The 27,868-nt window shown below is 41.2% G+C and overlaps 1 protein-coding gene across 1 annotated transcript; it reads right to left on the minus strand.

Moving 5' to 3' along the window:
* Positions 1 to 282: 282 nt before the first annotated feature.
* Positions 283 to 27,823, minus strand: LOC142488259 (uncharacterized). The gene is made up of 5 exons (XM_075588631.1): positions 27,760 to 27,823; positions 14,487 to 14,792; positions 13,020 to 13,097; positions 11,949 to 12,656; positions 283 to 344 (listed from the first exon to the last, which is right to left on the minus strand). The coding sequence occupies exons 1-5, from the start codon at positions 27,821 to 27,823 to the stop codon at positions 283 to 285; spliced, it is 1,218 nt and encodes a 405-aa protein (XP_075444746.1).
* Between the last annotated feature and the right edge of the window lie 45 nt (positions 27,824 to 27,868).

A 27,868-nucleotide genomic window follows, 5' to 3' on the forward strand; every position in this document is an offset into this window, starting at 1 on the left:
TAGATTGGCCCCAACCCACTTCTCTCAAGGCGATTCAGCGCTTCCTTGGTTTTGCCAATTATTATCTTAAATTCATTTGTAATTTCTCTTCCACTGTGACTCCCATTACTGCCCTGACTAAGAAAAGAGCGGATCCCTCTTCCTGGCCCCCGAATCATGCCTAGCCTTCGAATCTCTCAAGAAGGCTTTTGTTTCCGCCTCAATCTTACGTCATCCTGATCCTACTATCTCTTTCACTTTTGCGGTAGATGCCTCGGATATTGGAGCAGGAGCCATACTCTCTCAAAGGCGATCACCCCAGGATAAGTTGCACCCCTGTGGATTCTTCTCTAAGAAATTCTCATCTGCAGAACAAAATTATGATGTTGGAAATAGAGAACTTTTGGCCATTAAACTTGCCCTACAAGAATGGAGACACCTCCTGGAGGGTACTGAAACCCCTATCTAAATCCTTATGGGTCATAAAAATGTATTATACATTGAGAGTGCTCACCGTCTCGGTTCTTGTCAAGCCAGTTGGGCCCTTTTCTTCTCAATTTTCAATTACATTATCTCATACATTCCTGGTACCAAGAATCTGAATGCCGATGCCTTGTCCCATCAGTTCGTCAGGGAAGATAAATCTGAAGATATCCCTGAGAGCATTCTTCCCCCTAAGTATATCCTTTCGGCTAATTCCTTTGACATATTGGATAAGATATTGGAGTCTCAAACGCTCATTCCTGAGGGTATAGAGGCGCCAGAGGGGTGCTTGTATGCCACTCCACAATTCCATCAAAAGATCCTCGAGTGGGGTCACTCCTCTAAATCTGCAGTTCACCCAGGTACCAAGAGAACCTCGGACCTAATCAGACTCACTTTTGGTGGCCAAACATGTTGAAGGACATTAAAGAATTTGTCAGTTCCTGTTCAGCCTGTGCTCTAAACAAATCCGCTCACAACAAGCTGTTTTGTCTGCTTCGCCCTTTGCCTATTCCGGATCGCCATTGGACACACATCTCTATGGACGTCATTGTCGAACTTCCACGCTCTAACGGTATGAATACCATCCTGGTCATTGTAGATAGATTTTCTAAGCAAGCTCATTTATTCCACTTAAAGGTCTCCCTAATTCTGCCACCCTAGGAGACATCTACTGTATGTGAAGGAAATCTTCCGTATCCACGGACTTCCAGTCTCTATTGTTTCCAATCGCAGATCACAGTTAGTTTCTAAGTTCTGGCGTGCCTTCGCCCAAAGATTTGACATTTAACTTCTATTCTCTTCTGGATACCACCCACAAACTAACGGTCAGAGAGAAAGAACGAACCAATCTCTTGAACAATTCCTGAGGTGTTTCATCTCCGATGCACAAGATAACTGGGTGGATCTACTCCCATGGGCTGAATTCGCTCACAATTCCTCAGGAACGAGTCTACCCAAGAGTCACCCTTCTTCTTAAATTATGGCTTCCACCCAGCCCGTCTCCCCATCTCATCCAATCTCTCTGGAGTCCCGGCATCAGACTCCAGGGTAAACTTTCCTCAAGACTCATGGAGGAGAATTCAAAGAAACCTTCAGGAGGCATTCCTCAGACAGAAGGGACAGGTGAATCGCCATCACCAAAAGGCACCCAAATATAGGCCAGGTGACAAGGTGTGGTTATCTTCAAGGAATATAAGGTTGAAGACGCCTACGATGAAACTGGCTCCACAATTCCTGGGTCCCTTCAGCATTCAAGAACAGGTCAATCCTGTGGCTTATCCTCTTCAACTGCCTCCATCGATGAAGATACCATCAGTCTTCCATGTCTCGTTCTTAAAGCCTGTTCTTCAAAGCTCTCGATTCACCGACGTCTCACCTAGGCCACCTCCAGTCATGGTTCAGGGACAGGAGGAGTTCGAGATTCAGTCAATTATGGATTCTAGACACTCCAGAGGAGGAGTCCAATTTTTAGTTCATTGGAAAGGTTTTGGACCCGCAGAACGCCAGATCCATGCTCCGGGATTACTAAGGCGGTTCCTTGCCAGGTTTCCGAAACAAGCCATATAGGAATCGTCCTGAGGCCGATATTCAGGGGGGTTGGGGGTACTGTAAGGAATCGGGGAATACGTCCTTTATGGGGTGTTCCCTCCTTACCTGCTGCTGCCGCCGCAGCCACTGTTCCTGCTCATGTGCACTCCCCCGCTCTCATTACAGAGCGCACGCGCAGCTCTTCTAGCTGCAACACGGAACCTGGTCCCGCCTCCCGCACGCGTTGCGCATCTCTCCTGTGCACACACGTGATGACGTGCGACGATCCCCAGATGTGTGGCAAGTCTCTGTTCCCTGCCTTGTTGCCTGTAGCCTATCCCAGCTCTGCTGGGGCCGTGCCTCCACTCCGCCCTCTGTCCCCATTGGCCTGTCCTGCCTTTAAATTCTTCCTGCTTTGTCCTATGCTTTGCTCAGCATAATCCTATGTAGCCTCGTGAAGCTCACTTCGTTTGTGCAGTGCTCTCTCCTTTACAGTTAACCTCTTGTGTACTGACTTGGCTTGTTTGTGGACCTTTCTGGATTTTGGACTTTGGCACACCCTTGACTACGGCGATCTCTCCTACCCTTGAACACGGCATGTGGACTCAGACTGCACTGCTCTCTCCAATCTCAGACCACGGTTTACGGACCCCTACTATCCTGTCTTCTTCAATCCTGGAACTCGGCAAGAATACCGCATTTTCTACACTCTCCAACCCAGACCCGGCTACACTAAACTATCCGCCTTCCAGGCACGCCTTCGCTGCTGCGGGTGTGTGGCTTCCTCCCACCTCAGTGCCGGGGTCTTGTCTTGTTTGTGGGCAGCGCGAGCGTTACAGTCCCAGACCGCAGGCTGCAATCACCATGTGGCATCTGTCACCACCGTGCAGTGTCTCACTATAGCATGCTACAGGTACAGGGTCCCTAGCTATGGGCCTTCCCTGCAGCAGCCACAACCAGGAATCGGGGCATAGCTGGGGCCTATAGGGGAGATCTGGCCTAGTCTCAAGGCCACTGGCACCTGAGACACTACCTGTCTCCTTGGCATCCTGCTCCCAACTGGCTTGGTCTTGCAAGCACGCCAAATGTAGCTAACTGGTGCCACCAAGAATCCTTCGGCCCTATTGGCTGTGCTGGCCCATGTGTTGTGGAGCCCCTGGGGCTGTTGGGAATTGTAGTTCCCCTGCAGATCCTAATAGAACATGGCTGCCGCTTCCACTTGCTACTGCGTGTGCGTGCATCCTGTAATGACCGCCACAACTCTCGGATTCCACTGCGCACGCAGAGACCTAGCACTGCGCATGCGCGGCAATCAGAGAGATGGTGGCACCCTGCGAAGGGTGACACCGTTGACTTCCGGTGACCTGCTTGCCCGGCAGCAACCACCATGGCCCTCCCTGCCTAGCCACACTATCTCCTGCCGCAGCGGAGGTATGGGAGTACACGGGGACCAAGGGGGTACCCGGCTACATCAATAGAAGGTGTCAAGTTTATATTTTCATTCCAGACAAAATAGCTATTTTGTTCAATGTTTGCACACTTGTATTTGCAATGTTTTCTTACACTTTTTTATATGTTGAAAATTGTTGTTTCAATAGCTAACAATGCGTTTTTTTTTTTATTTCTTACATACTGTATGTGGTTAGTTTTGCCAAAGTCAAACACATAAAATAGAAAACAATTAAAGTTTTCAGGTTTCAGAAGCTATTCAAATGCTTAAACTGCACAGTCTAGTAACTTGCATAATTGATCACTTAACTGTCTTTCATTGTAGCTACCTAAATGAAAAGTATCACACTGTTTTCTTACTCTTCAGGTTAAGTTATATCATTTAAAATGGCTCCATGGGTATATTTTGCCATTTTTAGGACAAAACGCAATATCGTGGTTAAGGATTCATTTGGAAAATTCTGATTTGAAAAATGAATAGCTACAGTTACAAAAAAAAATATTTGAGTTTAAAGCAGAAAAAAAAACATACTTTAAAATATTGTATATACCGGTATTAGCATCCTAATACATGTAGATTTATGAATACTTAGGACATTATTTTTGTATTATTTCTTATTACCAATAAACTCCATAATGGTAGTAGTTAAGACATACAGGGCCTCATGCAGTAAGCGTTGATAAGGGAAATATGGCCATGTTATAGCCAAAATTGGGTTTGAGATTCAGTAAGCGCCGATAAGTGCTTCATATCGCCAGGTTTCGGAGCCGATTATTTGGTTATGGCCAGTCGCCTGCCGATAAGCCTGTTTTCGACACTGATCGCCACTTTTTTAAATCGGCTGGATTCAACAAAAAAAAACAGCTTATCGGGGCTGATCGGCACTACGAAATTGAGATGTTATGGCCGATTTCTCCCGCCAACTAAAGTTGGCATTTTGGACGGGAGAACGATCGCTAAGGCTGCCGGAACGGCACTTAGAAAAAAAAAATCTTCTGTACATCAATGGAAGTCAATGGAGCGGGGACGTATAACAGTATAGTACTGTTTACGTTTCATTGCTCACAATACAAACGTCATTTGCATTACAGTGTGGGGGCATTCCCTGCATTGTGTCACAGCTGATGTGTCTTATTTGCATAACATTCGACTTTTACATGTTTTCAGCATTTGCGGGTCACATTACTCATCATGTGATGATGTGGCAAGGGAAAATACTATACTACACTCTTAAAGGAGAACCTCACATCATATCACACATTTTACTCAACTCAGCGACAATTATTTACATGATGTTACACATGTCACACATGTCACACATACACAGTATATTCATCTTCCTTTACATTACACAATGCTTGTAATGTGACACGCATCTTTAAACGTTCATGTACATCTGTCTTCTCATGTTTACATATACTTTTGGGTCCTCCCTATTTTCATGACGTCACTTATTGGACGCTCAATCACATTGCATGTTTACATTGTAACCGTAGCATTACAAGCACTTCAACCTAACTTATACACACATGTACAGTAATTCAGCATTGGGACACCTTGTAAACTCATTCTATAGCAACTATCCTCCTTACACAAATGCATGCATATGCACACGACTATTCATTGTTGCCAACATGTCACAATAACATGGATAATTACACATGTTACACAAAACTTTTCCCACGTCAATCTCAGCCTTTTTGTCTCATTACATGACTGACTCTTGCGTTCACAAGTGTTACATGCATTGCACATGCAACTATTTATTTGCAAGCAATCTTTGTACAAAGCTTCACGTCACATCATTGCCAAATATCATCATTCCCTGCAGAATACACACAACAAATACTTAGAACAACAAGTGCACACAGCTTGCCACAGAAGTACTTTATTATGTTAATGTAACACCTTGCATTTTACTATGTCACCTGACATCATCACATACCTATTTAAAGGACGCACATTACCTGCTCATTCACAGCTACTCATTTCAAAATGTTGCGAATGTTTAGGAGACGGAGGAACATTCTTTTCTATGACATGCTTGATGATGAAGACAATCATATAGGGCAAGGGAGGGACACACCGAGGGACAGTGACAGTGACGCGGATACGACAGGGACAGGGAGAGGGACAGGCCGAGGGACAGGTAGAGGGACAGGAGATCAGAGGAGAAGACAGAGGAGACAACTTGTGCCTCGTCCGCGTCTGTACAGGGAGAGAACCCTGTTAGATGGGATGAGTGAGGAGGAGATTGTAAGTCGCTATCGTTTGAGTTCAGCAGCAATCTTAGCTCTTTATGAGGAGATAAGGGGGGATTTAGATTTTTTCACAGCCAGAGGTCGTGCAGTCCCTGGGCTTGTTAAAATGCTGTGCTCATTACATTATCTTGCTTCCGCGTCATACCAGACAACTGTGGGCATAGTGGGCGGGGTCTCGCAATCTACATTCTCGCGGGCCTTGACCCAGTTTCTCTATGCACTCAATAGACGCGCTAGGAATTATATTCATTTTCCTACAGAGGCGACAGAGTGGCTGGAAGTCAGGACTGGCTTTTATAATATAGCAGGGATACCATGTGTGCTGGGTGCAATCGATTGCACACATGTTGCTTTGATTGCACCTAGTCAGAGTGAGCATGTGTACCGCAATCGGAAGCACTACCATTCACTCAATGTACAGGTGGTATGTGATGCCACGATGAGGATAATGCATGTGGTACCCAAGTTCCCTGGTTCCAGTCACGATTCCTCTATCCTGAGGAACTCTTCAGTCTTCCATGCGTTCGAAGAGGGACATTTTGAACCTGGTTGGCTGCTGGGTGAGTACATATTTACATGTTCTAACACAAAACACATGTTGATTTAGGAATGTTGGCATTGTACAATTTGATCACTAATGTCAGCTTATGTGTGCTCCATTCATTATAGGTGACTCAGGATACGGAATTAGGCCGTGGCTCTTGACTCCGGTGCTAAACCCTCAAACTGAAGCAGAGGACAGGTACAATGCAGCCCATATATCTACAAGATCTGTTATAGAGAGGACATTTGGCCTACTCAAGACCAGGTTTAGGTGTCTGGACAGAACTGGTGGGGCTCTTCTATACAAGCCTCAAAAAGTGTCTGATATTATCCTTGCCTGTTGCATTTTGCACAATGTTGCACTCAGGCACAATGTACAGTCAGACCTAGCTGAGGCTTTGGTAGACGAGCATCCCACCCATGTAGCTGCTGAAAATGAACAAACAGCCAGTGGTGGCCAGACACGACAGAATCTCATCAATTCATTTTTTTCTTGTAAGTACAAACTCATATGTTCCTAGTACTACTTTTATAGTTTAATTATGTTATATTAACAATAATGTTTCTTTATATAACCTTCTGTTAGGACACAGATGAATATGGGTTGCACACCTTTCTTTTCTCTGCTGTGTGCACAAAGGGATGTGGCACCGGTATGTTATTGTTGCACAGGTTATATAATCCCTCTTCAATTGTACTTTAGTTGTGTGTATGTGAATACAACTTGGGTAACAAAGCAATAATATTTTAGCATTGTGTTATTCCTTATGCTAAGACAAAACACATATTATGCCCATAATCATTCATGCTTCTAGTATGCTTACATACAATGTTATTGGTGCAGTGTAACATGTACATCCATATGATGTGTACACCAGGCTCATTTACATTTTGAATGTCATGAAATATACATGGTGTTGTACATTTAACACCAAATACACACTTTGCTGTGTTGTTTACGGTACTGAAGATGGCATGTCAATGTTTGCAATTTATATATTGTTCCTTTGCATTATAGGTATATCTCCAGTATGACTGATCATGGTATGTATATTTGCTGACATCTCTCATAAGATGTGGCTACCTCAATCTTCCTATAATTATTGGAACTAAAAACCCAACATATTGGTTTAAACACAAATGTTACATATATGTACTTTCTGTATCATGTATATGCATTTAGCTACTCTTGAGCTTTCATGTGCATTGTATTACAAAATGATTACTCACATTTCATCACATTTTATGTATGTTTCCTTATAATTTCCATTAATGTAATATAGAGGTGGTTGGAGAAAAGGGGATAACTGTACTTATTTGTTTACTTACGGGAGCACATTCATCACTAGCATAGACACACTTTTTAAGACAACTGTTTGTGTCTCTATCAATTGGTGTAGGATCCATGTATAACACCGACAAATGATAACACCAGCTTTATTATGGTAGCTTATATCATCATATTGACTATACTATGTATTTCTAAACGATTAATAAACACAGTAAACTATAGTTAGTTAGGTTAATGAAATATACACAGAAACGTACTTCATAACATGATGGTGATGTCATATTCAGAACATCATGCATTGGAGGGGACCATAACATCTGGCCACTAACATTATTTGCTACAGTCCCAAACCATTTTATCTACATACCCATGTAACAAGAGATTTTAAAAATAAATGGCTACTTGGTTGTAAGTGTCCTTTACATTGGGAGAAGGAGTGGCTCACTGAGTAAAGACACACACTGGCACTGATAGTTTGAAGCAGGGGAGTCTGGTTCAATTCCCGGTGTGGGCTCCTTGTGACCTTGGCCAAGTCACTTTATCTCCCTGTGCCTCATGCGGCAAAAAAACATTTGTACGTTCCACGGGCCAGGGACCTCAGGCTGAAACATGTGTCTGTAAATCGCTGCGTACAACTAGCAGCCCTATACATGAACATGCTCATATTATTATTATTATTGTTACATAGTTTCGACAGTCATACGTTCCATTACATATTAGAATACACAAATGTGTTAGCAGAGTGGGAATGGTTGTTATATATAAAACACACCATGTCATAAAATGTTAGTAGTCATTAAAGAACACTCAATAAAAATTCATGAGGCACTCTTTTGCAACATCATTATGTTAATTAAGTGCTTATGCAATATAGGCATAAGGGTATCACATTTTTAATTGTTTGTTAATAAGCGCTGCAAGCAATATAAAATTAGTTCCATATGTAGTATAGTAGTCGGTGGCTCCTCCTCACAATCATCTCATATAAAGGTAGACTCTTCTGAAATCATACATTGATCCGATTGTATCTTCCCCGACATCTCTGAAATACAGCAAACACATGATGGTCAAAGATGGCACCTTACTAGATATGCATCCGTGACAACGCGTTACGCAGCTCTATATGATTGTGTAGATACACACGTCACTCACTTATATGTTAGAAGTAAAACTGTTCATCAGTATGTAATATTTCTTTAAATTTGTAGCAGGCATAACTATGTATAAGAAGTGAACGTTGCCTGTATACTGAAAGATGTGCGCGCACATCTTTGTGTGCGCACGCACTTCACGCTTGGCTCCACTAACTGTTAGCGCATGCGCAAAACAAAGCGTACGTTGTGCGTTCAATACATGTTGAAAATACCAGTAAACATAACATCTTTATTTCAAATACAATGAAGACGAAACTACATTCGTTCTAAACGAGTACATCTGTATTCTTTTTAAACAGACGTGTTTGAACAGAAAGCACGGCCGATAACACAATGCGCAAATGCAATACGTGTGACGTCATGTTAAGCCAGCGTGAAACGCACGCTAACACTCCTCCCACTCAATTAACATTCGGCTAACGCCCAGGGTACGCCTACAAACACTGAGCCGCACGCATCACACACTGCAGTTACCGTTACTATAACAAAACATGACAGCCAATAGGCTTTGAGGCGCGCACGTCGCTTGGGGGCGGGACTTACATCACTAATCCTTTTTAAGGACGCCTTGGCCCATGACAAGGGTCCCACGTCATACGTGGTGGACCCGGTTTTCAATGTTGTAGATGTTGCATGATAACAAAACAGGTATGTGTTAGAGTAATGGTAAAATGTTGCTAATATGTTTAAAGGGATAGGAAAGTACGTATATTTATTCCGTCAGCAATGTGTACTACTCTTTCAGGTCCTACTATATTGTATTAGGAAACAATTTGTTTGTGATCGCTACATGTTATGCAGTCTGCAATGTTACGCTGTATCCACGCATTGAAAGTGAAAATGGTGGTTACAAAAAAAAAAAAAATTTAAACGCAGAGTCAACGCATAACGATTGTTATATTTACCATTCTTCTAGAATTAACTCTTCGCCTGGCTGCAACTGGTCGCTCCAGAAATGCAAGCCATTTTCATCCACGCTTAACCCAACCGCTGAATCCAGTATGGCACATATCTCCTCCAGGATGCGCTCATAGGAATCGCCACTGCTTTCTTCAAATAATTGGTCGGGAGGTAGGTTCATTTCTTCCGGTTCCCATTCCAATGCAATTTCAGCTGAAAGGCTTGGTACATAATCATAGTACTTTTGTTCTTGTACAATGTGGGTTTCAGGAATGGAGGCTGCAGATATTGCAGCACGTATCGATTCAAACGGATCAGTAGTAGCGGATACATTGCTATTGCCATTAGGAATAAATATGCCTTTCACGACAATATAAGTGCCGTCTTTCAGGATAAATTGTTTTTCCGGGGCAATCTTCCAGAAACCATAGGTGTGTTGTAGCTTATCCTGGTCACGTTCAAAAAAGTCATTACTTGATAAAGTGAATCTTATTGAGGAATTAAAATTCCGTGCATGCTTACGGTCTTGGTAATAAGGATATTTTGCTCGAATGAAATCATCGATTTGGCGTGTGCTTGCTTTCTGTCCGCGACTGTTCAAGATGGCTTCACAGATCATGTACTTATACCCTAAAAGGGGATTAATATTGTTAACGAATTCATCAGCCATGTCTGAGTAGCACAAAAGCTGTGTGCAGGTCTGTGTTATTTGCTCATCAAAATGAATGTGCTGAATGGCTAACAAACTCCTGTTTTTCCTTGTCAAGGTCAACAAAAGTAACTACTTTGACTCCTTATTTCAAACGCCAATTGGATTTGTTTGTCTAATTGGGTTAACAGTTGTGGTTCGTGATATGGGACTGTGGGAGAAACATTTCTCCTTCTTTTATCTCGTTTGTGAAAAACATCCCTAGACTGTGAATGCGTTCACATAGTGTTTTTTTGAAAACTAACAAAGAACAGTGTGTGAAAATATTTCTTAGCCAGGCATATCAGTAAAAACACACCTGCAAAAAGAAATGTTTTTTCCCCGCTTACATTTCTGTGTGTATGTGAAAGTCTGGTTAACTCCCTGTCTGCATGAGTTTAAATACGTGTGTATATATATATATATATATATATATATATATATATATATATATATATATATATATATATATATATATATATATATATATAAATATATCTCTTATAAAAATATATATATATTTATATATAATATTTTTTTTTTTTTTATATTGCAGGAGTACACACAACATTGATGGCATTAAGTATACCTTGTATGAAACCTATTTAAATGGTGAGAAACATGATTGAATTAAGTAATAAACATTTGTTTAAGCACAATACTGTTAGAGTCTCATACTTAGGATATTTCTCAAACATTAGGCCTGTATTATTAAAATAGTGTGCTTTCACAAGGAACCATGAAGTGTATTACTTTGTGTATACCAGTTTATATAGTACTATATATATATATATATATATATATATATATATATATATATATATACACACACTCACACTCACTCAGTGTGTGTGTGTGTGTGTGTGTGTGTGTATATATATTATTATACATTCTGAGATGTTATAGAAACGAACACACAACTGATTAAAGGACAAAATTACAATGGCCAAGCAAGGCAAAGGTAAGTAATAATTTACACATAATCCTGCTGTACACGTACAAGAAAGATGTTTGCAGTTACTTAGGTGTTTTAATAATTGCATGTGACTAATATGCATATGCAATTCTTACATCAATTAACACACCCAAATGCAATGTTTTGCTGCAAAGTCAATGGCAGCTTCTCTAAACTTAGCAACTGGCTCCTGGTGGACCATTACTGAACAGACGATTACAACATAAATATTTATAACACAATTAATTATGAGTGTTAACATTTCCAAAACTTCACGTGTACAAGAACATAGTTGAAAGTTTGGAAACAACACAGTCTTCAGCATACATACAATAGTAATTAGATAATCTGAAGTCAACAAAACAAGGCCAAAGACATATTTTCTGAATTATAACATTTATTTTTTTTGTTCCTTTTGCGAGCGAGTAACAGGCCTGCTTGTTGTCTCTTGAATTTTCCTTTTTCTTTTGCCACCAACTTTAGGCACAACAGAGCCACTTTGAGTGGCCTCTGGCACTTCACGGGCAGGGCTTGTGGCCAGTGACTGTTCACCTACGGGGCTTGTGGCCAGTGACTCACCTACAGGGCTTGTGGCCAGTGACTCACCTACAGGGCTTTTGGGCAGTGATTCACCTACAGGGCTTTTGGGCAGTGATTCACCTACAGGGCTTTTGGGCAGCGATTCACCTACAGGGCTTTTGGGCAGCGACTCACCTACAGGGCTTTTGGGCAGCGATTCACCTACAGGGCTTTTGGGTAGTGACTGTTCACGGACAGGGCTTGTGCCCAGTGACACATGTGAGCAAGTTGGTAGACACTGCACAAGTGATGGTTGGTCTGTTTCATGTGTGTCTTGTTTTGTTTTTGTCGCCTCCTTTGTAGGTGTCTGCTGCTGAATTTGTACAGATGGCAGCGGTAGGATGTCATCAGGAACCTGCACAGCAATGTCTGCTACTTGACCGGTAACATTTGGGCCTGGTGAATGAATATCAGATGAATGTGGTGAAAACTGACCTGCATGAACAGATCCTGGCTGGGAGGTGTTGAATTGTGGTACATTAGTCATTCTCCAGTAATTAGCTTGTGTTTGCTGAACAACTAATGCTTCGAATGAGGTGTTGATTTTTTGCAACTGTTTAGGCACTTCAATGAAGACTCTGTGGAGATGTGCCAATTGTGATACTGTTTCTTCCTGCAGTCCAATCATCCTTTCCAGCACTGTCATCATGTCTGAATGGCGACGATTTTCTGCGTCCACTATTTTTCCCTCTGAAGCTACAATTGCATCGTATGTGGAAGTTGATGGACGATTTGGCGGTACAACAGTTTCTATTGGCACCTCTTCATGGTCACATGATTGTATTTCAGTCTCTTCTGTGGCGTCATCCTCATCATACTCATCATCCTCATCACCATGATGTTCTAAAAAGAAATGTACACATTATTAAATGGCATGTTAATGTATGCTGTGTTACTATGTAATTGTACTATGTCCTAAGTAACACCTAACATGTAAGCATACGTTTTATAACCTCATTAAAAACTACCTTGACTTACGAATAATGTTTGGACTCAGTATGAAATATGAATGAATGAAAAGTTGCTCTAAACTCAGAAGTCCTACATGATAATTAACATCACTAACACAATACATGTTGCCTTACACTTAATTTTCACTGACACTAAGTAATCCTATTTAAAGAAGATGTGCAAAACAAATAATGCACATGACAACATAACATATAGAAGAGCACATATTATATGGCCAGCAAATGATACACTCACCTTCTAGTAGTGTTGAGCTGGCTGACCCAGGTGAAGACACTTGTTCCATCTCAGGTGACACATGTCCTCCAGGGGCAACTATATATAACAATAACATAAGTTTTACATTTACATGTGTAAATATTGAACAAACACTTATTGTATGTTCTGTATTTATGATTAACTAACAACATCAGTTCCTTAACCGAAAATGTGTGTGAAAGTGAACATAAATAGTTGTAATAACACTGTACATGCCTGTGTACTTAGAATTTTTGAGTTCCCTAACATACAACATACTATGTTTCTGCAGTAATGCGTGAGGATAAATAGATTAAATGAGTACATAAAAATCATATGTTGTGTAGTGATATCAGTATCATAATGTACATAACTATCATGAGATGACCATTCACAATGGTTATCATGAAGGTGGTCATATTGCAAAAAGTGTTGTTTTTGGTAGAGGATATGTGTGGTACATTAATCGAAGATGTGGCACACCTGAATGTGGCTGTGACTCAACAAGACAACACATGCAGTGTGTGATAATGTGTCTTTGATAGTAGTTCAACTATAGATATGAGTGAACTAATGTGTGACGTACGCTTTGATAAGTAATGAGTTGTTGGGGCATTTAGTAGCTAGAGTTAAGCTTTCAAATGAGTGTGATTAACTTCAGTTGTGCTATTCAGGTTGTAAGAAAGGTATTCCCTTCCCCAAAAAGCCTAATCAGCCACACCTTTCAATGACTTGAAACAGGTGCAAATGGTGTGAACTAAGTTGACCGTGAAATGAGGCTGTAATTAGTGTGTGTGCTGAACCCCACCCCCTCTGTTGAAGTGTATGCTGTGATGAGATATTAATTGCAGCTGCTTTAACACAATGGTAGATGAGCTAAGTAGTCATCTGCAGTGTTTAAGTTATGAAAACAATGACATAACATATGCTACGTGTGCCTCATTATGCTGTCTGTATATGACATAAAGCAAAAATGGACCTTTTCATAAGCAACTATAGATGTGTTAGTGCCAGTGATGTTTGTAGGCCGTTACATGCAATTTCTTTGATGCATGCTTAAAATAGGCAGTAATGTCATGTTTGTCGGAGTAAAATCAATAAAATACACAATAACATGATACATATTTCTGTTCTGTACCTGTAGCTACTAATAATTTCTCATGAACATGTGTTACACGTGTACTACCCTGTTGTTCCCCATCTTCGCCCACCATCAATTGCTTCCACTGCAGCTATGCATTTTGGGAATTCACATGTAAATGAGCACGCAATGGCACGTGCTATATTAGTTACTGCTTTTAGTAGGACTACTACATATATGTCTATTTTGAGATATATATATACAGAATCAGACATATACATATATAGATGCAGGTATGCTTATATTGTGAAGACAGTATAAAAAGCAGTGTAAATATGCAAAATAACTGTAAGCAACGACACGCCTAGTACAGTAATATTTATCACCTGCTGGAAATTGTGACGGATAAATTCCAATGTCACGGTCACCAGCCAAGCCTTCCACGACGACGGTAAGTAATTTTGGCCGAAGCAGCTCCTCCAATGGAGTCAATATGAGACGTTGTGGTGTGGGCCCACCTCCAGTGCCAGTAGCATGCACGCGTTGGTGTTGTATTTTCTTTTTCAATTTGGACCTAATATCATCAAATCTTTTCCGACAATGATACTTGTCCCTGACACTATTCCCACAGGCATTGACACCAATGACTATTGTGTCCCACATTTCTTTTTTGCTTGCTGCACTTGTCCGCCCTTGAAAAACATATAAAAGATATGAGGTAAATGAATAATAATATAAGCACCAGTTTCCTACACTGCTAGCTGTTCCAAGTGATAGCAAACATGCTGTTTTATGTGTAATATGTGCAGCACATGAGCATTCACTACTAAACCTATACATGTAAGCAAGGTTGCATTCATATTGTATGCAGTTCTGGCAAATTGACCGCCTGTGTTTATTTGTCCTTGTAAGGCATGATAAAAAGCTGTGTTTCCACACTAATGAACATAGAAAGATATTGTGTACCCATATTTGCATATGAACAAAACTCAGATGACCTAGGATCACATGTATTTGAATAATAAATGTAAAGTTACACTTACCTACTAAATGTCCATATATACTGTCATAGTGCTCCAGAATGCCAGTGACAAGAGCCCTATTTTCCTGGTCATTGAAGCGAGGATTACGTGGCTTCTCCACACGTTTTTTCCGAGCAGGTTTAGGGTCAGAGCTTGGCTGGTGCTGACTGGACTCTCCTTCTTCCAATGGAAGAGCCTCCAAAAGCTGGCCACCAGCAAGCACGCCACCACCAGACACCCCATCAGCAACTGCGCCACCAGCAGCACTCCCAGCACCAGCACTCCCACTCCTAGCACCAGCACTCACACTCCTAGCACCAGCACTCCCACTCCTAGCACCAGCACTCACACTCCTAGCACCAGCACTCACACTCCTAGCACCAGCACTCCCAGCACCAGCACTCCCACTCACAGCAACAGCACTCCCACTCCCAGCACCAGCACTCCCACTCACAGCAACAGCACTCCCACTCCCAACAACAGCACTCCCACTCCCAGCAACACCACTCGCAGCACCAGCACTCCCACTCCCAACAACAGCACTCCCACTCCCAGCAACACCACTCGGTGCACCAGCAACATCACTCCCCTGAACAGAACGTTCACTCCGACGCGTACTCGCACGAGTAGCACTCCCACTCCCACCAGCATCACTCTTCCCACGCTTTGCGGGCATACTTCCAGCACTCACAAAAAACAGACAAGAAATGTACAGGCAATCACACGACCCACTTCCACATATAAAACAAGACAAAGATGTAAACAAAACAACAAAGGACAAAGCTCACCCAATACACAACAAGTCTCTCAGTCAATATGCAAATGTTCAATCGTCCAGCTCTGTGCGTCTCTCTCTCTCTCTCACTCCCAACAACACAGAGAATGATTAGCAGTACACGTTGCCTTTAAATATGGCGCGCAATCAAAAACATGCTTGTTTCGCCTGATTCAGCAAGATTTGTGATTGTGCAACCTAACAGCACCCCGCCACGCACGCCGATACACCTGTGTGTGATCGGCTCATCATCGTGAGAGTGGGCGGATTTGTTTTCGGGTTGATTTTGAATGTATTCGGCACTTACTGCATACGGAGAGGGAAAAACGCCAATAACATGACTAATCGATAAGCTTGCCGATTTCACATAATCGTCGCTTACTGCATGAGGCCCACAGTATTGTTCGGTGTGTATTAAACTCCTGGTGTGTGACTCTGGTGGCATTCTCAGAGACTGCTATTGATTAAGGAAACAGTTAAAATAACAGAAATTCCATCTTCTCCAGTGTTAATAATCTTAACTTAAAAAAAAAAAAAACATTACTCAATATTGTGCTTTATAGTTTCATAAGATGGCCATATAGTATTATTCTTTATCATGCACATCTACTGATCAACAGCTCATACAGTATAATGTTGACCAGGGGTAGCCAACTCCAGTGCTCAAGATCTACCAACAGGTCAGGTTTTCAGGCTAGCCCTGCTTCAGCACAGGTGGCTGTACATGTCAGTTTTCGACTGAGGCACTGATTGAGCCACCTGTGCTGAAGCAGAGATATCCTGAAAACCTGAACCCTTGGGAGCTCTTGAGGACTGGAGTTGGCTACCCCTGCTGTAGACGGAGTTCCAGTAATAGTTGTAAGATTTCATGTTAAGGTGTTGTACTGTAGAACACTGGCAGAATTGCTATGACATGTTGAAGAAGGCAACAAAGGACAACATAACTTGCAAGTTGACATATTTCTAACAGTGACTTAGGTTTATGTATTTACAAAAAAAATGATGTCGCCAAAACTGTACAAAATGTATTAAAGATGTTATAGGAAAATGCAATTAAGAGCAATGGGAAGATTTTATTTGATTTACCGCTGCAATTTTTGGACACATAATTGTACCAATTTTACCCTAATATATTGACACCCTTAACTTTACTACAAATAGCATAGTGACTGATATGTTGTTAATATGTTTAAAAGTTTATTTTATGTTATCCAGGCCCTATAAAAGCCCATGGGGTCTATCCAATAATGCACTTTAGGAACAATATTGACACAAATAGCAGCCATGTATCAAAGTATTATTTGATTGGTTGCATTATGGGGAGTGATAATAGGAGGCATTCAAGGGGGTAGGTATTGCATGCATCAGTGTAATAAGATTGACAAGCGTTTTAGATATGATGTAGTTTACAGAAAAAAGGGGGATCATACTCTAATATTATTTATGTTTAGGAAAATATTATATGGGGAAAAGGAAAACCAATACATGAATAGTACCCCTGAGAAACTGCAGGAACTGGCCATTAGGAACTCATGGCATCTCAATATCTAATGTCTAAAATAAATAAATAAACAGACTTCTTCTGAAATACATTGGTTCTAAAGTAAGCATATTTTGTAAGAATCTGGAAGAACTAAAATACTGAGGGTATTTGTCTCAGACGTTGACCTGGTTTTACCTAGGACAGGATTGCTGAGTCAGTGCCACAGTAGGTGAAAACATTCCTCTGATTACAGCAAAGCATGCTGTCCAATAAAAAGCCACACCCTGACAGCATTCTGCAACCTGCCCAGACCTTTGGGGAGTTGCCTGTTGTGTCTGTTCTGTTTGAGTTTTTTTTTGTCTTCCTCCAACTTTGCCTTAGTTGCCACATTAAAACAATATCATTTTTTGGTATGAGGTAAAATTGTAAATCATGTTTTCTGTTGAACAGGGCTTTTGTGAATGGGATTCCAGTATAGCACTGTAGTGTTAAGAGTATATATCTTGATTATTATTAATAGGCTGGTACATCCCAAACATTATTTATTAAAATTGGTAATTGCTGTGTAACCTGAGCCTTTCCTAATAAGTAAAAGATTCTCAGGGTCAGTTTAGAATTGCTATGGCCCGAGGTTAGCAAGAAAAGAGGTTGTTCCCATTATGTGGCCCAAAGAGAATTAAAGCACGCTGCTGTGAATCACTCATATATTAGATACTCATCTGAGCTCTGGATGCCCTGCTGTTCTATACATCAACTTGGCTTCCTGGTGTCATCAATGCCACACTCATATACTGTATAAAACTCTAAAACACACACTCGCCAATGGATGAACACACATAGGCCCATCATTATGTGGCCAATCATTAGGATATGAATGGGTTAATTCCTTTGGTCAGGATCAACTAGAGGCCCATGAGAACAGGTTACCTGAATAGCTATACCCATGACTCACCAAGGCTGGAGAAGGACTGCCCTGATCCAGCCAGACTTCAGTCTCCCTTCGGCTGCCCACCAATAACACTTCAAGGAATGTACCCTTGGATAGGCAGATGGAACTGACTCATAAGAAGTTATTCTTTGCTGCTACAGTTCAATAAAAAAAACTTTTGATTCATACAAAAACCCTTGACTGATACTCCCTCCTGGTACCATCCTTGAATTCATAGGGGACAGTTTATGAATGGACACCCGCACTCTTACCCACCTGCACCAGTATCCAGTAGCCCTGCTGGCTTTTGACCACACCCCTGTGATTCTTTCAACCAACAGTTTAACCAGAAATTGCCTTTGGTACACCTTGATAAAGTGCTTTTGCATGAAACGCGTAGGTGCGTTCATGTAGTCCTTGTAATGGCTAAAGCTTGCAATTAAATTGATCTGCTATTTTTGAAGTTTGCCTGGGATTATTTCTTACATTCTTTCCAATTCAGATGTCATTAGGCTGTTCTCTGTTTGCCCACTACTACTGTGGATTTCTCTCATCGACGGATTGCACCCTGCGGATACAGTGGATGTTCCTGCAAGTTAAACAGGTAATGGACCATAGTGCCCTGTAAGTGTTCCTGTGTATACTGGACATTGCTTCTCATTATATTCTGTTTTGGTGTACATTTATGTGCCAAATTCTGTGTTTGTCAAGTGGACATCACTAGGCGCATACTCTGATGAAACACGTAGGACTACATGTGATCTAAGTGTCTCGGCGTTGATCCGCAATAGACTGAAAGAGATCCACATTGAATCATCCGTTGCTACACAGAATTCATTCCCCACCCGGAACTACACACGCTTGTGGTGTGTTGTCGGAGGGAACATCCACCAAGGACTGACGTCGCAAGTTCCTGCTGGTACAGAGACTCGTGGCGGGCAATTCGGCCGATCGAGGTAGAGGAGACAACAGTGGAGATACAGCTATTGATCAGAGCATGAGTATTTACTCATAACACGCCTTTTATACAATTTGTTTGTGAGTGAACATTTGTGAATCTCGGATATATTAAATTTATCCTTTTAATATTATTGCACCAGGATCGGGCGCTTTTTTCTATGCAGGTTAAAGGGGTTCGTGGAGCCCACAAAGAAGGCTGCCTGATTTCAGTTGTGCATATACTATTTGGACATTTTTACCTAAGGACTCATATGTATCTTCCCAATATATATATATATATACACATCATCACATATATATCACATATATCACATATATATCATATATATGATATATATACACATATATACACATCATCCATCTTGGATAGATTATCTGCGAATTAGACTTCATAGTCTAGATATACATTATATATAGATACTTATTTAGTTTTGTGTTATGTTGAGTCCTATCCGGGATTACTGACATATTGATTTTGTATTCATATTATATAGTTTTATTTCTGTATAAGGTTATTCACACTAACATATATTTGGAGACAAAAGCATCACATGGTATTTCACATACATTAATGTTATACATCTACTGTAATGCTATTTATATTCATTTGAATATATTTTATTATTTTTAATTTTCATTTATTTATTTTTATTACGGCTTATTATTAGTGTCGTTCTTTTTTATATAATATAAATTTATCATATTCAATGTTGCTCACTTCTACTCAAGCGCAGTCCTTCTTTTCTTGTGTATGTATGTATGTATGTATTACATATATATATATACCCACACAGCTCAACCCCGTTATAACGCGATGCAAGCGTGGCTCCCAATTTTCGTATTAATCAATACTTTACAACAGGATTATTGGTATCTTAAATACTTTATTGTACAATGCATACAATGGTACATTATTTCTAACGCGATCCGCTTATATCGCAATGTGATTCTTTGGACCCCAAGCACAGCGTTATAAGGGGTTTGAGCTGTATACATATATGTTCAAAAATAGACCTACTGTAGGCGCAATCAGTAAAAGGGAAAAAAACATATAGTGTAGTAAATCTAAAGGATGCATGTGAATAATGCTCTAGTTAGGAAATAATTCATAGATTTTCTTCTTGAGTTAAATACTGTATATGAACTCCGATGGGAAGTGGGAGGGAGGGCAATACAGGTAAGTGAAGTATTTAAATCACCATATCTTCTGATATAAGGTAAAAGCTCTAGAAAATATATTTTAATAAAACAGATAGTGAGGTACTATTAAAAAGGTTGACTCCGCAAATAATAAAAAGCCACTTACTGTACATTTTAGCAGTATACAGATACTGGGTGCCGCATTAAATCTGCAGCATCATCGCTACAGCACGGCCTATGGATATTGTCCTCGTCTCCAACTGATGATGTCAAGGGGCAGGGTGACGCTCGTATGCATATATATAAGTATATATCATTATGTAGAATTACTCCAGCTATGGACAAATTAATGTTCTTCAAGGTGGGCTCATATATTTATGACAGCACGTACACTACAAACACGTAAAAACAGTATATGCACTCCACTAAAGAACTCAAGTGTTTATTAATCTGACGTTTTGGATCACTATAAAAAATGTTGAGAAATGTTTCATAGCGAGTCGAAACATCGGATTCATAAATTCTTGAGTACTTTAGTGGCACAGCTGTACTGTTTTTTCATATATATACAGCAATCTAGTGCTATCTTGTAAATATTATTATACATACATTTGTCTTTGCTGGTAACTTGACCACTCTTCGTAATCCAGTTTATTGATTTATGCAAGTTGAAATTGCAGATACTGGCTTTCCTTCTTGATTTGGGACACTAAAGCACAAGGTATTTAACTGGCAGTTTACCACAGAGACACACAGAGGAAATAAGACAATTTTCTGTATTATATACACTTTTATTTTTCTAACTCATTACTTGCCACTTTGATAGTTAATTTTTTAAACATTTTTCAAAGACATTGTTTCAGGTTTCAGTGTAATTGAGACTTTATAGTGCTTATAATTTTTGTTCAAGTTTTTATTGATATCACATCTATAACTATTATTAGTCCTCACTCCATAAGGTTCCATTTAATTTTTGGACCCTGTCCTGTATCTGCGCCAAATGCTATATATGTATGTATATCTTTATTTATATAGCGCTATTAGTGTACATAGCGCTTCACATTAGTACTACACGTGACAATCATATAAATAACAAATAATACAAATAACAGATCATGGGAATAAGTGCTTCAGACATAAAAGTAACATTAAGGAAGAGGAGTCCCTGCTCCGAGGAGCTTACAATCTAAGTAGTGGGTAGAAAGGACGTACAGAGACAGTAGGAAGGCATTCAGGTAAGTGCATCTGCAGGGGGCCAAGCTTTATGTATCGTGTATAATATTAGCCACAGTGCTACTCATATGCTTCTTTAAGCAAGTGTGTCTTACGGTGAGCCTTAAAGGTGGATAGAGAGGCTGCTAGTCGGGTATTGAGGGGAAGGGCATTCCAGAGGTGTGGGGCAGTCAGTTAAAAGGGTTTAAGGTGAGAGAGGGCTTTAGATACAAAGGAGGTAGAGAGAAGACATCCTTGAGCAGAACGCAAGAGTCGGGATGGTGCATAGCGAGAAATTAGGGCTGAGATGAAAGTAGCAGCAGAAGAGAGTTAAGCTTTAAAAGTGAGGAGGAGAATTGAGTGCGAGATGCGTGATTTGATAGGAAGCCAGGATAGGGATTTCAGCAGGGGAGACGCTGAGACAGATTTCGGAAATAGTAGAGCGATTCTGGCAGCAGCGTTTAGGATAGATTGTAGGGGAGACAGATGAGAGGCAGGAAGGCCAGACAGCAGGAGGTTAGAGTAATCGAGGCGGGAGAGAATGAGGGCCTGAGTCAAAGTTTTAGCAGTCGAACAACAGAGGAATGGCATATCTTTGTAATATTGCAGAGGAAAAAGCGACAGGTTTTAGCAATGTCTTGAATGTGAGGGGCGAATGTGAGAGAGGAGTCGAGTGTGACCCCTAGGCAGCGTGCTTGGGCTACTGGGGGAATGATGGTACTTCCAACAGTAATGTGGAAGGAGGTAGTAGGGCCATGTTTGGGAGGTAGTATAAGAAGCTCTGTTTTTGCCTTGTTAAGTTTTAGTCGGCGGAGGGCCATCCAGGATGATATTCCAGAGAGACATTCAGAATCTTTGATCTGTATAGCAGGTGTAAGGTCCGGGGTTGAAAGGTAAATTAGTGTGTCGTCAGCATAGAGGTGATATTTAAACCCAAAATATGTGATTAGGTCACCTAGAGAGAGTAAAGAGAAAAGAGGAGAATTCCCAGGACAGAGCCCTGGGGTACCCCCACAGAGACATCGAGAGAGGAGGAGGAGGTGTTAGCAAAAGAGACACTAAAAGTACGATGGGGGAGCTAAGAGGAGATCCAGGATAGAGCTTTGTTCTGAATACCAAGAGTATGGAGAATGTGAAGGAGAAGAGGGTGGTCCACGGTGTCAAATGCTGCAGAGAGGTCGAGTAATATGAGCAGAGTGTAATGACCTCTGTCTTTGGCAGCATGGAGGTCATCAGTTATTTTAGTGAGGGCTGTTTCATTCGAGTGAGCAGTGCAGAAGCCAGATTGTAGAGGGTCTAGAAGAGAATTGGTGATGAGAAAGTGTAGCAATTGAGAGAATACAAGACGTTCAACGAGTTTAGAGGCAAAAGGAAGGAGAGAGACAGGTCAATAGTTAGAAGGACAGGTAGGGTCAAGCTTGCTGTTTTTGAGTAAAGGTATAACGGTTGCATGCTTGAAGGAGGCTGGAAAGGTACCAGAGTAGAGGGAAGAGTTAAAAATCTGTGTGAGCATAGGGATTATAGAAGGAGCAAGAGGTTTTAGGAGATGGGAGGGAATGGGAACAAGAGGGCAGGTGGTAGAGGGAGAAGAGGAGATCAGAAGTGACACATCCTCCTCCAAGACAGCGGAAAAAGAGTCAAGAAAGGCAGGAGGAGAGTTAGGAAGCGGTGTGGGATGGGAGGAGGCAACAATGGGATGTTCTAACATATGCATTCCACCTTTTCCTTAAAAAAGTCAGCAAAGTCCTGAGGAAGAAGAGGAGGCAGCCGAGGGTGGTCTGACTAGAGAGTCAAAGACAGAAAAGACTCAGCATGGGTTAGACTTGTGCGTGTTGATTAGTGAGGAAAAGTAGGTTTGTTTAGCCTGAGAGAGGGCAGAGTTGAAATTGGATAGCATAAATTTATAGTGAAGGAAGTCTGCGAGAGTGTGAGATTTCCTCCAGAGGTGTTCAGAAGAGCGAGTGGAGGAACGCAGCATGCACGTGTGTGAATTTAGCCAGGGTCTGGGGTTAGAAAGGCGAGGACGACAGAGAGAAAGCGGGGCATGTAGATCATGAGAGGAGGATAAGGCAGAGTTGTAGTTCCTGACCAGGTTGTCAGGGTCTGAAGCAGAACTGAGAGAGGAGAGGGAGGAGTGTAAAGTGGAATCAAAAGCTGGTAGGTTAATAGAGCGCAGGTTTCTGCAAAAACGAGGGCTAGATGGAGATGGAGAGGGGAGAAGCGAGAGAGAGAAAATGAGATGAGGTGATGGTCAGAGAGAGGAAAAGGAGAAATGGAGAAATCAGTGAGAGAAAAGTTTTTAGTGAAAACCAGGTCTAGGTAGTCGCAATCCTTGAGGGTGCTGGCTGCAGTCCACTGTTGAAGGCCAAAAGAAGAGGTTAGAGAGAGAAAGCGGGAGGCCCAAGGAAGAGGGGTCATCAATGTGGCAGTTGAAGTCCCCAAGGAGAAGAACAGGGGAGTCTGAGGAGAAAAAGAAAGAGAGCCAGGATTCAAAGTGAGAGAGAAAGTCAGAAGGGGGATGAGTAGAGGTAGGTGGGTGATAGATGTCCGCCACATGGACAGGAAGAGGAGAGAAGATCTAGAAAGTGTGAGCCTCAAAGGAGGGAAAAGAAAGAGAGGGAGGTATAGGAAGGGTTCGGTAATGTATATATAGAGGTACTAGTACTGTGTTAGTATATATCACACTAGGTTTAGAGGGCACTAACGGTCATCTTTGTCATTTGCCCGGGTACTCCAATGTCAACAGAATAAAGTTTGAAATACAATTGTAGGATAAAAAGGAAACTGCACAATGTTTATTCTACAATCTTATATATTTTTTTTTTACACACAGATGTAGCAAGAGTGACTGATTTTGACACCGGGGCAAGCCGTGGGAACACGTGCATTATGAGCAGAGGGTCTGATCCAGAAGTATAGACCAACTGTACTATTTGTCCCCTGCACTGTACTGTATATTATTTGTATACTGCTACTATTTCGCTTTACATGTAGCACTGCAATTCTTGCAACTATTGTAACCTTGGTTTGTCCTGTTATTTCCCTTAGCACTATTATGCCTCGTGTATTATTTGTTCCCTGCTACTATTGTTTGTTGCCTCTAGTGCAGTAATACTTGCAGCTTACTTTAGTTTGTCCTGTTATTTCCCATAGTACTATTTTCCCCTATCCTTTTTTGTTCCCTTAGCTACCATAGCCTTTTGCATGCAGCTCTGCACTCTTTGCAGACTCCATTTTGTTTTCCTAGTTTTGTTTCCTTTTGTGTTACAATAAACCCTTTCCGTTTTTACGTACAGTATTTTGGTATCCTGTCTTTTGTGGGGTTCTATGTTACCTTTGAGGGTTCCATACATCCTGATACAGTCACAGGAGATAAAGGGGGTAGAGACAGGCAGAAAGACAAAGGAGACAGAGCGGGCACAGAAAGGCAGTATCATGATTCCTTCCCGCAGTACTACACGTAGACCTGTAGGGCTGCAAAGAGCAGGCCCAGAACTTATAAAGACTACAACAGTTTTTGAGGCCAGCTGAAATCTTACATAGTTTGGGTTTAAAATCCCACCTGTCTATTGTTTTTTTTTGCTTGTATTAAAATATACTTGAATGTAATGTAACATGCTTTTTACATTTGGAACCGATGTCGAAACAGGCTGCCTAACCTAACCCATAGGCACCGGTAAGTCTGTTGGACATCGGAGTTCAAAGCAGCTAGAGGAAGCTCAGAGGTGTGAATAGCATTTGGTCAATGGGGAAAGGTGGAGTACCAGGTCTGGAAATCAATGGCAGTCCTCCGGGATGCCACTTGCTCTGCCAGACCTGGTGGAGCCTGCCCAGTGGGTGGCATTGAAATAGCCAGGGAGAGAGGTGGCAGTCTTGCACATGTCTCTTGGCTATTTCTAATTTCCCACTGATACAGCTTTGCTCTGATTGGCTGCTTGGAAATGTTTCCATGCGTTGATTGGCTTCTCAGTTTTGTGAATGAAACTCAGAACATATAACAATCGATGAGCTAATCAGATTTGGAGTTCCCTGTAGTAAGAGTGCGGGCGGGCTTTTCAAAGTTGCTTCTGTGTAAATAGCAGAGCAACTGGCTTCGAATTTGAGCCTGAAAAGCCTCAGCCGGAGTCTAAGTCCCGACTTTTGCGCCCACATTCTCAGAAACTAATGCAGTAGACACGGTTGGGATTTTATGCCGATTTCGGTTCCAGGAGATTCCGGGCTAAGTCCCGATCAGGGTAAAACTCTCCCATGGAGTTCCCTGCACCTAGAAAAGTCTAGTTTTCGACCCCAGTCCCAAAGTAAGTGTGTCTTTTTGTCTGTATTGTGTGTATCATTGTGTGTAAGCAAATTTATGCCGAATAAACTACAATTTATTTCATTACCTTGTTTTGCTCAATGAATGATCCCTGTAAAAAGGTGTAAATAACCTGGTCTCCCGTGACACTTAGTCTTGGACATAGTAGGTTTAAGGAGAAGAATGACCATCTAAGTCTAGAAGGATACTGCTCATATGCATTATGAGGTTATAAAACTTACCTAGTGAGAGTGTGGGTGACCTAGAGACAAAGGTACAGCCCAATAGTTGGACACCTAATGAAGCCTGGGGTGCCAGATAGGAACACAACCTCACTGCATCATTTTAATATTCATGAATTGATGCATGTATTTTTTGGGGTAATGTTTTAGTATTTATTCTTTGTACAAAAGAGGTCTCTTGACACTTTATCACCACATGACTTGGTGTACAAATTCCATAGTCAAATGATGCTCTCAATAGATCATTAGTGTATTAATGCATAGAATCTCAGTTTTGGTAGTTTAATTACATGATATTTGAGATCTTTAGAACAGTTTGGAAAACCATTGTGAGGCATTTAGATGATCTGTTGAGTCAAAGATTTTTGTCTTTACTAAAAAATAATGTATTTTATAAATTTCTAATTTGACATGGCACAATGTACAAACCTGTTTTCATCCTTGTTGATTTATTACAGCAGATAACTGACATTTTTTTAAGTTGCATCACATGTGGTTAAAAAGAATCTCCTTTGTTAAAAACCACAACAGATGGTAAAAAATCACTTTGAAATGTTTCCAAGGTACATCACAAAGGTGGTGTCGGATTCCATGTGACAAGGTATTTTTTATGGCAAAGCAGACTCCAGGCTGTACAGTGGTTTGGTTTAAAAAAAATTAAAAAAGCATTTGTTTCCCGTTTTTTATTCTTCATCAATCATGTCCAGTTATTCTTTTTAATATCCAGTTAAAAAGAATATAATACACGAGCTGTACCCAGCATAACATACTGTACGCCGATCTAGGAGATCTGAAAGGTTATTAGTTAAACATTACTCTTTGTTTACACCCCTCCCTGTAATGCCTTGCTGTCTATTGTCCCATCTTCCTCTCTCCTCAATCATGCCTTGCTCCTCTTTGCACTCCCTCCTCCCCTCTCTTTGCACTCCCGGCTTTACTGTGTCTTCTCCTCTGTGTGCACACTACATTCCCTCCTCTTCTACTTATCCCATTCTTTCCTCACTGTCCCTCTGTTTCCTCCTTCTACTGACCTTGCTCTCTCCTCCCCTCTATTTGCTCTCCCTCCTGCCTGATGTGCACACTGCTCTTATATTCCCTTCTCCTCGTCATTCCTCTGTCTCCTCCTCTTCTTGCTGTCTCTCTCTCTGTCTCATCTCCTTTACTATATCTCCTCCACTCCCTCTTCCATCATTCCCAGCTCCTCTTTTTAAGCTCTTCTCCCCTTTTTGCACTACCTGCCTTACTATGTCTGATCCTCTCTATGCACACCACACCCCTTCTCTCCTACTTATCTGTCTCCCCCTCTCCACATTGATGGTCACAAGACAGTGTCTATTTGTTACATGCGTTGATTGGCTTCTCAGTTTTGTGGTATAGAAATTGTAGACCAAAAAACAAGTCTGCACTCACAATGCTTTTACCCCTTTTTCAACTCCTAAGTAAACAATGTTTCTTTTAATTGTATTAAGACAATTACCCCCAAATAACTGAAAGAACATATTGCTAACCTGTAACATTATTCTATCCGTTTGTGGGAAAACCACACTGATGTAAACAAAAAGTGGTAATAAAAAGGTCTTTAAGATTCGTACTCTATTTTCACCTCTTCCACCTCTGAACTTTCCAGTTACAGATGTCCATCTTCGGCTGCCAGGTTTCTCACTCATGCTCTCTTTCATAAATGTGATGCCCAAAATCTTAATGTCATTTTG

This window comes from Ascaphus truei, chromosome 2, assembly GCF_040206685.1.
Source record: "Ascaphus truei isolate aAscTru1 chromosome 2, aAscTru1.hap1, whole genome shotgun sequence".
Lineage (NCBI taxonomy): Eukaryota > Metazoa > Chordata > Amphibia > Anura > Ascaphidae > Ascaphus > Ascaphus truei.